The 13,982-nt window shown below is 40.0% G+C and overlaps 1 protein-coding gene across 1 annotated transcript in view; it reads right to left on the reverse strand.

Annotated features, from left to right (window-relative positions):
- Positions 1-13,982, reverse strand: part of glsa (glutaminase a) — a 47,890-nt gene extending 33,908 nt beyond the window's left edge. Inside the window, exons 1-3 of the mRNA XM_088330555.1 lie at positions 13,670-13,982; positions 7,508-7,604; positions 4,240-4,358 (exon numbers count right to left, since the gene is read on the reverse strand). Coding sequence (XP_088186681.1) covers positions 4,240-4,358; positions 7,508-7,604; positions 13,670-13,878 — 425 coding nt within the window. The 5' untranslated portion in view covers positions 13,879-13,982. The remainder of the gene's footprint in view (positions 1-4,239; positions 4,359-7,507; positions 7,605-13,669) is intronic.

Consider the following 13,982-nt stretch of genomic DNA (forward strand, 5'->3'; position numbering starts at 1 on the left):
TGCAATAGTCTTTGATCTCTGCAGCCCTTTGAGACTCTTTATGATTAAGGGCGTTACACTGTCTTTGTACTACGGACAGACTGAAGAGATCTTTTCTTCCTCATGCCATGAGGCTCTTTAACTCTACCCGGCAGAGTAAAAGCCCACATTAAACCACACCACCTGCATTGCATATTACCGAATTTTATTGCGATATGTATTCTGTGTAGCACTATTTAGATATTCTATATAACACGCTACAGTGGGCATTTGCACGTCACACTGGGTATTTGTATATTGTATTCTTTTTGCTTTATTATTGTATTGTTCTCAGCTCAGGGATGCTGCTGGAAATGTGAATTTCCCTTCGGGGATGAATAAAGTATCTATCTATCTTTCAAATCAACATGACTTGACTAGATTCAGAGTGGAGCAGAAGGCCTAGGTGTGAACGACACAGCTTGATACTAAATTTCGGTCAGCTGAAAAGACTGTCCTTGCCAAACCACTTGGCAATATGCCTCAAACATGTTGCAACGACCGTGTTAATAACGGGCAAACGGCCAAAGGGCAAGGACATTTGTTTTTGAGGTTGAGTTTGGAGGAAGGAGAAGTGGGTGGCTTACTTTAAAAGCAAAAAACAAAAACGAATATTTTTGTTGTGAGCAGAATTAACACTCCAAAGCATTCCTTTGTCAAATTTGTGCACAGCTCTCCCACTCCACTGTCAAAAAAACCCAACAAATTCTTTCTGGGCTCCCATTTTTGTTCCTGCCATGATAAAGCAAAACAAACGTTTTGGCCCGGCCGGTATTTACGTCTGGGCTGCAGAATCTCTCTGGCTTCGCTCACGGTAATCCCGGTAGCGTGGGAGCCCTGAGGGGAAAAAAAACAAGCCGGCGTGAGGCCGAGCGCTAAAAATAAAACCCGGAAGACGACAGCCTGCGGCTCAGCGGCCCCGCGGCCTCCATTCCAGAAGACCCGGTTGTCCTTCATTTTTTCATATTTTGTTCTCTTCTGATAGGTTAGTCGTTTTGGTTGTAATATTTCTCAGAATTCACTGTGTGAATATAACTTGTTTTTATATTCCAAAATCTAAAAACAATCTTTCTCACACACACACACACACACACACACACACACACACACACGAAGTAACGTTTCAATAATCAGTCTAATTGCATCTCTTGTGCGTTTATCAATCTTATATTCTTTTATTTTGAAGTCGTGTTCATGTGTTTAATGTTTTCACTGACGTGAAATAAACCACGCATCCCTGGGGGCGGTCTCTTTCCCTTCTTCAACATCATGGAGGACGTGAGTGAAATCTGCTCTTGGTATAACGATTAGATTTTAACAATATATATGTATTTTATTTGTGTAAATATGGCCACGAAATAGTCTTAATAATGATTGACTTTAACATCTTCAAAATTAAGTTTCGGTGATAATTAATGGAAATTTCCGACGACGAGCCGCTACTTTTGCTACATTTTAAACACTGAGGCTTTAAAACTCCAGTGTGTGACGTTTCACCAAGAGATGGCACAGCATTGTCTAATGCGTTCAAAAACCAGTGCCACAGAGCAAAGCGTAGCAGCAAGTGGCGACAACATTACGTAGTGATTTTATTATAGAAAATAAATACAAACATCCTTTGCAGACTGCTCATCCCGGAAGGGGAATAATCTCATGTGCGGTCCCTTCTCATGGTTTCTTTATTTTTCTCATGTTGAGGTTTTTGAGTTTTTTCTTGCCCTCATGTAGGTTTTAGATCAGGGGATGGTTTCATAATAGTCTGTGGTTCGCAATAATCTGTGGTCTGTGCAGCCCTTGGGGACGCCTTGTGATTAAGGGCATCACAACTAGACATGACTTGACTTGAGGTTTTTGAGTTTTTCCTTGCCCTCGTGTACATTATTTTCCGCAGTATAAGGCGCACCTAAAAATCTGTTTTTTTTTTAAAACTGACTATGCGCCTTATAATCCGGTGCGCCTTATATATGGATCAATATTGAGCCACGACAGTTCTCGCAACTTACGGTAAGCAGCCACCGACTCCATTTTTCACGTAGAAGAAGTGCGCTGTGCATACTGGGAAATATTAAACAACGATTCTCTTTTATTTGTGCGTTTGTATAAAGAAATGGCTCCTATTAAGAGACACGCAGAGTTTAAACTCAAGGCGATCTGTCACGCAGTAGAACACGGAAATAGAGCAGCAGCAAGAGAGTTTAACATTCATCAATCGATGGTGCGGAAGTGGAGGAAGCATGAAGATGAGCTGTTTACGTTTTACATTTTACAGTTATTATGTTATTGCTTTATTGTTATTATTTTGCACTTGTTATTGTTTTTGCACATTACGAGTGTCACTATATTGCGATTGCGCTAACGTTTAATTTACCATAACAGTATCAGACGTTTTTTTGCGTGTTGACTAAATGGAGGAAAAGTAAAATGTTATTCCTTGCTGTTGTTCAAAGATGTTAAAGATGTGTCACGAAAATGCTTTACCTCAGAGAAAATAATAAAACAGCTGTTTATTCATTTTGGGAGTGAATGGAGTTGTGGAAAGCTTGTTTGTTATCTATTAATAAAGTTTGACTGACCTATCTGACTGTTTTGTTGACATTCCCTTTAGCGCTGCACCATCTAATGGTTGCATAACGTAACTAAAGCCTTTACTGTAGCACCTTATAATGCGGTGCGCCTTATGTATGGAAAAAGTTTTAAAATAGATCATTGATTGAAGGTGCGCCTTATAACACGGTGCGCCTTATAGTGCGGGAAATACGGTAGGTTTTAGATCAGGGGATGGTGTCATAATAGTCTGTGGTTTGCAATAATCTGTGGTCTGTGCAGCCCTTTGGGACTCCTTGTGATTAAGGGCGTCACAAATTAACATGACTTGAAGTTTTTGAGTTTTTCCTTGCCCTCATGTAGGTTCTAGATCAGGGGATGGTGTCATAATGGTGTTGTTTGCAATAATCTGTGGTCTGTGCAGCTTTTTGAGACTCTTTGAGATTAAGGGCGTCACAAATAAACATGACTTGACTTGACCTATGATTTTGATAAAAATGAACATTAATATGAGAGTTCAGTTTTTTCGCGGTGTATTCAAATCAATGTGTTTTTTTTACTGAATTAAAGTTTTTTTACCATTGGGAGTCACTAAATATACCCTTTAAATACGGTGCAGCTTATTCTTATTCTTTCTTCATGCGGCACTAAGGAAAACGGCTAGCTAAATAGAAAAAAACATTGAACGGCTGGAAACGTTTGAGATGCCCTTCTAGAGGATGCCCCCAAAAAATTAGATACAAAAAAAGAAAAATGAAAGTCAAAAAATTAACCCAAAATACACATGAAAAACCCATAACCAAATACACATTAAAATGCATTCTAAACCGACCAATGAAGAACTAACTTAACAAAACACCCAAAAATAACAGCAAAAGGCCAAAAGCGACCAAAAACATGACCAAACAAAAAAAACGACTTAAAAACAATCACAAAAAACAAAAAGAACCAAAAGAAATGACAAAAGAAAACCTCAATATTAAAAGAATTAAAAACAAAAAACCACCAATTAAACGTTATCAATGGCAAGAAAGGCAATCAATATAATCTAATTATGACATACTCAAAAAAGATCAACTTTTTCAGTCACAAATCCAGCAAGGTCCTCCATTTATACATATCAAAAACGCTTGACTTCTCTTTCGGTATCATTGGAGTTATTGGTTAGGTCACCAAAGTTTCCTTTAATCTTGCAATTTGGTCCATTACTGCGGCAACCACAAATGACAACAACACAAAAAGTCAAGTCTGTGCTGCAATCTGGCACTATTCTCCATAGCATGGTTGCCCTTGCGGTGTTGTCTATAAATATTAGGGCTTACATTTTATACCACATTTTCCTCCCTTTTTTGGAGTTTTCTTTCAGCGCAGTGGTAAATATGTGCTTGTCTTTGTGATAGCCATTTTGAATGGTCAAATTATGTGAAAACACGTGACGTAAACAACTCAGAGCGGAACTGAAAACAACACATCTGAAGCTGTGCGTTGGCTCTGAAATGTCGAAAACTGACATGAATTTGTTGATTTATTATTCTGTTTGAGACTTCGGCTTAAAATCTGTTGGAGACTTATACAAAGACATGATCGAGTTTGGTTCTTAAAACCGAGCGTGCGGCTGATAAACAGGAGTGCTATATCGTCCGGAATTTACAGGAAGTTAAAAAAAAAAAAATCTACTTTTTGAAGAGGTGTCGATCCAAGGTTCCGTCTGAGGTGGTCTTCATGGTCACCTTCAGCATTTCCATACATTCTTTGAGACGGGGGTCACCGGTGCGAAGCCCGGTGGCTTTGAGGGCCTGTAAAAACAGAACGGAGGGAATCTTAAAACATAATAATAAGTGAGTAACTTGATTGAACCTAAAGTTTGAAAATGTCTGTTCTGTTTGCAAATTAAAAGTCAAAAAACAGGATGTGATCACAAAATATGTACCGTATTTTCCGCACTATAGGGCGCACCGGGTTATAGGGCGCACCCCCAAAAAATAGTTTTTGGTCCTATATCTTCCATGGATAAGGCGCACCGGATTATAAGGCGCTACAATGGGAACGTCGACAAAACAGTCAGATGGTTCAGTCCAACTTATTACCCCGTTAACATTCCCAAAGCTTGCAAAGACGCAAATACGTGTCGTAGACACGTGCGGATGCGATGTCCGTACGATGTCACTCAAATGCATCGTTCCATCATTCGGAAGGTTAAAGTCTTGGGATTCAAGAAATGCCAACCATTCCTTAGTTTCTATTTTCTTTTTCGCTCGCAACTTTACTGTGCATATGACAATAAACACTTGGAATTGAGTTGAATTCACTCAACTCATCACAGCAACATCGAGATCGTTCTAAAACAAGATACCGGGAAAATATAAAGCCGCATAGCTCACCTAAGTTCTCCCGTTCAATAATGATTCGCAACCATGGTCTTCTTACAACCGTGAGTGAAGTAAATCCAGGAGAGTAAAATATCGACAGATACAGACTGATGAAACATGTTTCTTTATGGCGTTGTTTAGCAAGCTTGCTATTCAGTCATCTTTTTCGGCCAATTGCAGGGTTTGTTTCGGCCCTCTAGCCTATCCGAGGCTCCGAATAAGTTCAGCCAATAGCGAGCGATTTAACGGATGATTGACACATCTTTTTCGGCCAATTGTAGGGTTTGTTTTGGCCCTCTAGCCAATACGAGGCTCCGAATAACTTCAGCCAATAGCGATCGATTCAAATGATGATTGACACATTGGTTAGCCAATGAAACGCCGGTATATAAATCCTAGCATACACCGCGGACTACTCCACGTTCAGGAAAATCGAGTCGGCGGCTGTTGCGTAAATTGTGAGACCTTGCGATTTAATACTGAGCCATATATAAGGCGCACTGTATTATAAGGCGCATGGACAGCTTTTGAAAAAAATTAAGACTTTTAGGTGCGCCTTATAGTGCGGAAAATACGGTATTTGTCTTTTACATAAGGAGACATCCAAGCAATTGCATGCTGAAAAATCTATGGGTCCCAACAGAGATCTATGGGTCCCCAAAATTTAGTGTTATCGAGGTTGAAATTGTAAATCGGCGACAAATATTTAATATAAATCTATATATTCATTCAGTTTTAATCATCACAGTTTATTGGTAATACAAATCAGTTATCACTTCAAGATTGTTCAGTTCACAACAAGATTGTACATTATACCAAATAATATTGCTGAAATATTTGTCTATATATTCATGCACTTTTAATCATCACAGTAAATTGGTAATACAAAGCAGTTATCACTTCAGATTTTTCAGTTCATATATTCTTCCTGGTTTGCTGTCCCGCCATAGTTGTAATGCCTTCTCAAGGTCCAATCCAGTATCATCCTCCTCATAGCGTCACCAGGAATATAATTGAGTCCATTTTGGCTGAAAAGTCCTTTTCTTGCCAGGAGTATTCTTTCGTCGAATCGTTCGCTTCAACACACGTGTTTTCCTTGCCTTCGCGATCTTCCGAAGAATTTCTCCGCCGTTTTTTCGTGCCGGAATAATTGCCGTTGTCATCACTTTCTGCATTACGTTTCGACTTATTACTGACACTGAAGAAATGACCAATTTTGTGTTGATTTTCACCTAATACTAACCGTTTTTTCGGAGGCATACTTCTCTTTCACTCGACAACAACCACCACGACAATGACTTCATCTCGGAGCAACGAGATCTCGTTTGCCGAGATCGGCGTGCAGACGAAATCTCGAACCGCGAGACCAAAACAACAATGGCGGATCTACCTGACGAAAAGTTGAGTGCGGTAAATCTTTGTTAAAAAAAGTATCGGGTAGTAATGAAAATTTTGTGTCCAAAAAGTTGCGTCCCGGGGACGCACGTTGATTTAAGACGATGCGTCCCCAGCAAAAATTATGCGTCTAGGACGCAGGGACGCGGGCAAACCAGAACACTGTATAAAAGCAGAACATTTACCGTTTACCTCTCTTTTCCGTATTGCTCTTTTTCCCTTACATTCTTTATTTCACTTTTTATCTTCCCCCTTCTCTCTCTCTCTCTCTCTTCCCTTGTCCCTTTCTTTTTAGCTTCCTCTCTAATTATTTTCATCTTCCTCTCTCTCTTTCTCTATGTGGGCACTTAGAGCTCTCTTTTTTTCTCTTTCACTCTCTCTTACTCTCTCTTTCCTTGTCCCCTTATTTTTTCTTTCTTTCTCTTTCTTTTAGCTCTCTTCCTCTCCCTCTTTCCAGCTTTCTCTTACGCTCATTCTTTCTCCCTTTTTTAGCTTTCGCTCTCTCTCTTATCTTCCTCTTTTTCTCCAACTCTTTTTTTTCTCCCCTTATCTTTCTCTCTTGTTCTTCTTTATATCCCTTTATTTCATTTTCTTTTTCTATCTTTCTCTCTTTCCATTGTCTATCTCTCTATTTTCTCTATTCCTTCAACTTGCAATAATCAACCTGGCAATAACTATAGTAACAATTAGCTCAGGAGGTAGAGCGCTCATCTTGGGATGACTCCCTATTGGTGTGTGAGTGTGTGTGTGAATGGGTAAGTGTGAAGCACATTGTAAAGCGCTTTGGGAGCTCTTCATTGACTTGAAAAGCGCTATAGAAATGCAGACCATTTACATGTAGATCTAAACTTGGTCCTCCACTTTGTACCAGACAATGAATGATGCCATCTAAAATCTTAAATATGAACGCTGTCTTAAACATTTTGCATAACAACCTCAATTTTCGGATGACTATTTAATTTGAAGTGATTCAGAATATAAAATAAAAAGATAATCTCCCTTTTGATTTTCACATTTAGATTAGGCCTGTTGTTAGTCTAGTGCACTGGCATGCATTCCACTCCATTTAGCTCCTCTGGATTATGCGGGATTATATTCCCCGCCTGGTCTTTAGCAGGCAAAACTCATGTTTGGAAATTCCGGCTGGATGCCAACGGTTCCGACAGATGTTTCAGACTCACCGTGGTAAATTTGTGCGCGGGAATCTTCTCCTGGCCTTCGGCTATGGTGTAGAAGAGCAAGTCCTCCAAACTGGGCAGAATTCCCGCTTTCCTTCTCCTGCAAATTGCAAAAGTGGCTGAGATGTTCGTAGAACCAATGAAAAGCTAAAAGCTAGAATGTTATTGCCAGGCTACCAGCCAGGGAGTGTCACAAATCCTTACAGTTTTGGAATCTGTATGTTGTGAAGGACCGAAAATAGTCCATTTTTAGGAATGGGAAATGTTAAGACTGTAATGATTGTGGTGGACCTGGCTGGTACCCGCAGCAGCAAAAACAGTTAGTTGGGAAAAGGTCTAAATCTAGTGTAAGCTAGAACTCTTGTTGGTGATAGGAATGAGTGGAGAAGTGTTGTAAAAGGATAGTGGGATGTTTGGAGGCGTTCTAAGGGATGGGCAGGGCACCCGTATGATGCGGCAGGGGTAAACCAGCGAAAGCCGTTGGGCCCTGCTGTTAAACAAAAGAGTGTGTTGCGTCACCCTGACCCGAGTGACAAGGCCACTTTCTCGTGTCCCGTTTCATCTGGAGGGACGAAAGCGTGACCAACTTAGGTGCCTAACTTGTTTGGGTGTTTGGGCATTTGGGTCGCCCATGGGCCAAAAAAATTTGCGGGTGTTTTTTGCCTTGCTGTCACCCCTATTGAGGGATGTGACCTAGATAGCTAGATAGCTGTCTAGATAGCTGTCTAGATAGATCACTAGATGCCTAGATTCTATAGATGTCTAGATTCTATAGATGTCTAGATAGATAAATGTCTAGATAGATAGATGTCTAGATAGATGGATGTCTAGATTCTATAAATGCCTAGAAAGATGTCTAGATATATGTCTAGATGCCTAGATAGATGTCTAGATGTCTAGATAGATAGATGTCTAGGTAGATAGACGTCTAGATAGATAGATAGGTAGATGGATGTCTAGATTCTATAAATGTCTAGAAAGATGTCTAGATAGATGTGTAGATAGAATCCTAGATTCTATAAATTTCTAGATAGATGTCTGGATATAATACTAGATGCCTAGATAGATGTCTAGATGGATAGATGTCTAGATAGATAGATAGATAGATAGATGTCTAGAAAGATAGATGTCTAGAAAGATGTCTAGATAGATAGATAGGTAGGTAGATGGATGTCTAGATTCTATAAATGTCTAGTTTTCTAGATTCTATAGATGTCTAGATAGATGACTAGATATCTAGATAGATGTCTAGATAGATGTCTAGATCGATAGATAGATGTCTAGATAGATGTCTAGATAGATGTCTAGATAGATAGATGTCTAGATAGATAGATGTCTAGATAGATGTCTAGATAGATGTCTAGATAGATGTCTAGATAGATGTCTAGATAGATGTCTAGATAGATGTCTAGATAGATAGATAGATAGATAGATAGATAGATAGATAGATAGATAGATAGATAGATAGATAGATAGATAGATAGATAGATAGATAGATAGATAGATAGATAGATAGATAGATAGATAGATAGATAGATAGATAGATAGATAGATAGATAGATAGATAGATAGATAGATAGATAGATAGATAGATAGATAGATAGATAGATAGATAGATAGATAGATAGATAGGTGGGAACACTCGTCTAGGATTTAAATTCACGTCTGATTTGGGAACAATCTGGATGGAAATATTTTCCGACGGGTGATAATGAAAAACTACAGAGGAGGAGAGGATGGGGAGCGTGAATAAGGCGGAGGAGATGCAAAGGGCCGAGCAGCTTCTAACACGACGTTTAAGAAGCACAAGGGCGGGGCAAAGAGGGGGAGGCGGGACTACCACTCCTAGAGGCGGGACGACTCCTAACGATGGAAAAGGCAGCAAAAGTCAAATGAAAGTGGAAAGATACTTACAAAGCAAAGCAAGCAGATCGACATGAGGAAGAAAAAAATAAGTCATGAGTTGGTGACAATGGCTAAGACAACAGGAACATTTCACACAGTTTGCGTTTTAACACCGCTAACACGTAACACAAATGATTTTCATATTGCTAACAGTCTAAAAATGCATTCAAACCACCAACAGGAACATTTGACGTGATGTACTGTTGACGTGGCGAAGAATGGGCGCCACCGGGCTGTACGTGCCCAAGACACACCACAGGAATTGCCCTTACCACCATAGCGGTTAAAGGATAACTGTCATGTTCCTGTTATGTTCTGTGTTTTCGGATTGAATTTCTCTCTATGTTCCTGCTTGGAGCCTTTCCTTAGAAAACGATGGTCTACTAGTGATCCCAAGAGCCAAGAAGAAATCAGCAGGTTCAAGAGCGTTCTCCGTTAGGGCCCCAGTGCTGTGGAATGCTCTGCCTTCTGAGACTCCATCTCCAGGTTTTCTTATTAACTCATGCTGAGGTTTTTGACTCACTATCCAATACTGATTCAATTTCCGTCAATAAATCATGTAACAACTTTCATGTTTTGTTCATTTAGATCCTATCCATGATGTGGCAAGAATGGGTCGACAAGCCTGATTTGGGATTGATTTTGAAGGATTTTAATTCTAAAGATCTTGGTAAACTTCCTTGATATGTTTTAGTACACTATCCAATCGATCGAATAACGATTCCTTTTCCGTTAATAAATCCTTTTTTTTCTTTCTTTCGTGTTTTGTTTATTTAGATATAGTTATGGGTTTCACTATCCAATAATGATTCTTTTTCTGCGGATACATCTTTTTTTTTTTTTTTTATCTTTTTTTGTGTTGACATTATGGGAGCAACGTTTCCGGGCTTGCTGGAACCGGACACATAATTCCAGATGGTCTTTTTTTTTCAATTAGCGCTCTTTTTTTGTTGAAGTAGGATCGTGCGGAACATCTGGAGCGAAATACAAAATTTAGTTTTGGTGTCGGTGGAGCTGGATAATGACAAACGGACCTCGGGTGAGGGCAGAAAGTGAGAAATCAATCTGGCATCTGCTACTGGTTGGACACTATGCCAGCTAGCTGGATTTACAATGTCAAATGCCTTTAAAGGGACAGTGTCTTCATTGTAAAATGAAAAAATAATAATAATTGAATTCATTTTAAGCAATAATATTGAATTAAATTAAAAGAACTAGCATACAAACATGCATTTTTTATTTTTTTTTTTAATTAGAAGACATTTTAAATAATATGTGCCTTACTTTAAGGAAACTGAGATATTTGTCCGGCATCTTGTTTCTACGAATAATAAAGGTTGACCGATATTTAGAAATTTGACGGATACCGGTATTCGCTTTTTCTTATCCAACACGACAATTGTTTAAGCTCAGATACAGCAGAGCCTTTCTCTCCCTCTCTCTTGCCCTGTTTCTGCTTCAGATTGGGTAAGAGACCGGGGGCGGAGCAACTGAAGCAGGAAGAATAACGTTAGAGCAGAGTGAACAGCGGCAGCTGTGCCAACTCCTGTGAGTCGAGACCGCTGATAAGGTTAAGATTTTAAAAACTCCGTGCGCGTGAAAAAGTGTAGAGAACTTGTTTTTTGGAGGCACGTTCAGTTGGAGACTGATATATTAGCTCTTATCATAACATGAGTTGGTCAATCAAGCCTGTATTTTTGTGATTGAGAGAGAACATAAAAAATGCGCTAAAGTAGGCGTCTGAGTGATTAGCTCTTAACATAACATGAGTTTGTCAATCTGGCTCTAAAACAAATTTCGACGCGCTTTTTGTTTTAAATTAATTAAAGTCATGTTATTTCATTTGTATTGACATTTTTATTTATGTATGGAAAAAGTTTTAGCAAGAATTTTAAATTTTTACTTAGTTGCTGCTAAGTACAATAATACTGTAAAAGACTACAGAAATACAACAAACATACCACAAAAATACAGCTAGAGTAATGCTCCAAAGATAGAGTGGAACCTCGCTAGTTCGCGGTTCCACTTTTGTGGGTTCAGAGTTTCGCGGGTCTAAAAAAATATACCTTACCTTCTCAATAAAAGCATGTATTGACTTGACGCCATTGAGCGCGAGCTTATGTCAACTGAGGACACGGTGTGGACACTCTTATTGTGAAGGGGAGGGGGAGGCCCTGACACAATGCTTAGTCATGGTGAGTTACCGCTTCGCTCACCCCCCCTCCTTTAACTCCTCCCACCTCACCCCCTTCTTATGTGGCGCTCAGTTTATCATGGAGGAACTCGGCGACGCGACGTAAGTATATTCTCTTCCGTCACATTTCATCTCAAGTTTGACTTTATTACCAAAAGCGAGCGGTTGTTTGTACTACCGAAACACGGCTAATTGTGTGTGGTTTCGCGTATTTGTCGTAAAAGCCGTTCGATGCCGCTAGCTAAAGTATGTTGTTAATGTCAGAAAGTAGCTCTTTCACTTTCATTAAAATGAACCATTTTTTTAACTGTTGTTTCCCAAAACGCTTCACAAACACTCATCAAATATCACATTTTCAATGTTTTTAGTTTCAATACGTAACCGGTAGTGTTAACAAGCGAAATAAACTGCGATGGCTGCATGTGGTTGAGAGCGGTTAATACAATCATACTGAATGGTTCGTAGTGGTTTCGCCGCAGTCTTATTCTGTGTACATACAACATATTTTACAGTTTTTTTTGTTATAACATGAATATCACTCTCTCTACCCGTATTCTATATGGTGTACTGTATACAGGGGGGGTATACTGTATACCTGTATACGTTTTTTAAGCATTTTTGAAGGGGCGCCGCTACTTCGCGTTTTTTCAGTTTTTGCGGGTGGTCTTGGTCCCCATTAACCGAGGGATTACTGCAATTTGAAAAAGCTGTGCTAGAAAGACAGTGGAGTATTTCCAATGTAGCGTTATTCATATCTTTGTTTGGTTTACCGTATTTTCCACACTATAAGGCGCACCTAAAAGCCTTTATTTTTTTCAAAAGCTGACCATGCGCCTTATAATACAGTGCGCCTTATATATGGATCAATATTAAGTCGCAAAGTCTCGCAACTAAGGCAAGCGGCCGCCGACTCGATTTTCCCCCGAAGGCGAAGTCGTCCGCGGTGTATGCTGGGATTTATATACCGGCGATTCATTTCCTAACCTATGTGTCAATCATCATTTGAATCGATCACTATTGGCTTAAGTTATTCGGAGGTCAAGGGGCGGATCCTTTTTATCATTTACAGGCTGGCATTGGCTTAAACGGCGAAACAAAGCCTGCAATTGGCCGAAAAAGATGAATGTGATTCACACGAGGCTGACGGCATAGAGAAAGCATTTTTTTCTATTCTGTATTTGTAAATATTTCATTCTCCTGGATTTACTACCCACACGGATATAAGAGGACATTGGCTGCACATTATTATGAACACAACGACTTCAGTGAGCTACTCTGGGTTTTATATTGTCCCTGTATCTTGTTTCAGACTGAACTCGATGTTTCTGTGATAAACGGTGCAGATAATGGATGGAATGGAGTGTCTATTTTTAAATTAAACTTGATTCCAAGTGTTTATTGTCATATGCACAGTAAAGTTGCGAGCGAAAAAGAAAATAGAAACTAAGGAATGGTTGGAATTTCTTGAATCCCAAGACTTTAACCTTCCGAATGATGGAACGATGCATTTGAGTGACATCGTACGGACACCGCATCCGCACGTGTTCTCGACACGTATTTGCGTCTTTGCAAGCTTTGGGAATGTTAAGGGGGTAATCAGTTGGACTGAACTATCTGACTGTTTTGTCGACGTTCCCATTGTAGCGCCTTATAATCCGGTGCGTCTTATGTATGTCAAATATAGGACCAAAAACTATTTTTTCGGGGTGCGCCCTATAACCCGGTGCGCCTTATGGTGCGGAAAATACGGTAATTTAATTTACTGGTTTACATCCTGTTTAAGCCTATCTTGACCTTCATTTCGTGGAAAAATGAGTTTTAGGAATGCTATAATTTGGGGGGGAATCTTAGGTTGAATTTGAGGGGGAGGGGGGGGGGGGCGTGAGCCCCCCCAAAAACAGGCTAGTTACGCCCATGTAAAATGAGTTGGAGAGCCCCGTTTGACAGCAAACAGATATCGACTCGAAATATCGGTTATCGACCTATCCGTATCACGTGAAATCACGTTTTTGTTTTTTGTTTTCTTCCTTCGAGTGTCGTCACGGGGCTAGCATCATGCGACTCACTTTTCGGCGTTAGATTCTTTGGCGGCCTCGTCGTTTCCGTCCGCCTTGGAACAAAAACCTCTCGCGGCGACGTGCTGGTTCTCGGACGCGGCGGCCGGTGCTCGGCCCCGGTACCCGGCTTCTGTCGGAGCGTGGCCGCCTGCCAAATGTCGCTTGAGCTGCCTCTGAAAAATGGTCCTCAGCAATGGCGTCGGTCGTAAATGGAACATTTTAAATGCGGAACGTTAAAAATAATATTAAGCTAAGTGCGTGGGAAGGAATGAGAGGCAGTATTTGAGTATGTGAGTAACGGGTACCGGGTAAATAGACTAGT

The sequence above is a fragment of the Urocampus carinirostris genome, chromosome 3, assembly GCF_059441175.1.
Source record: "Urocampus carinirostris isolate Australia breed hairy pipefish chromosome 3, RoL_Ucar_1.0, whole genome shotgun sequence".
NCBI lineage: Eukaryota > Metazoa > Chordata > Actinopteri > Syngnathiformes > Syngnathidae > Urocampus > Urocampus carinirostris.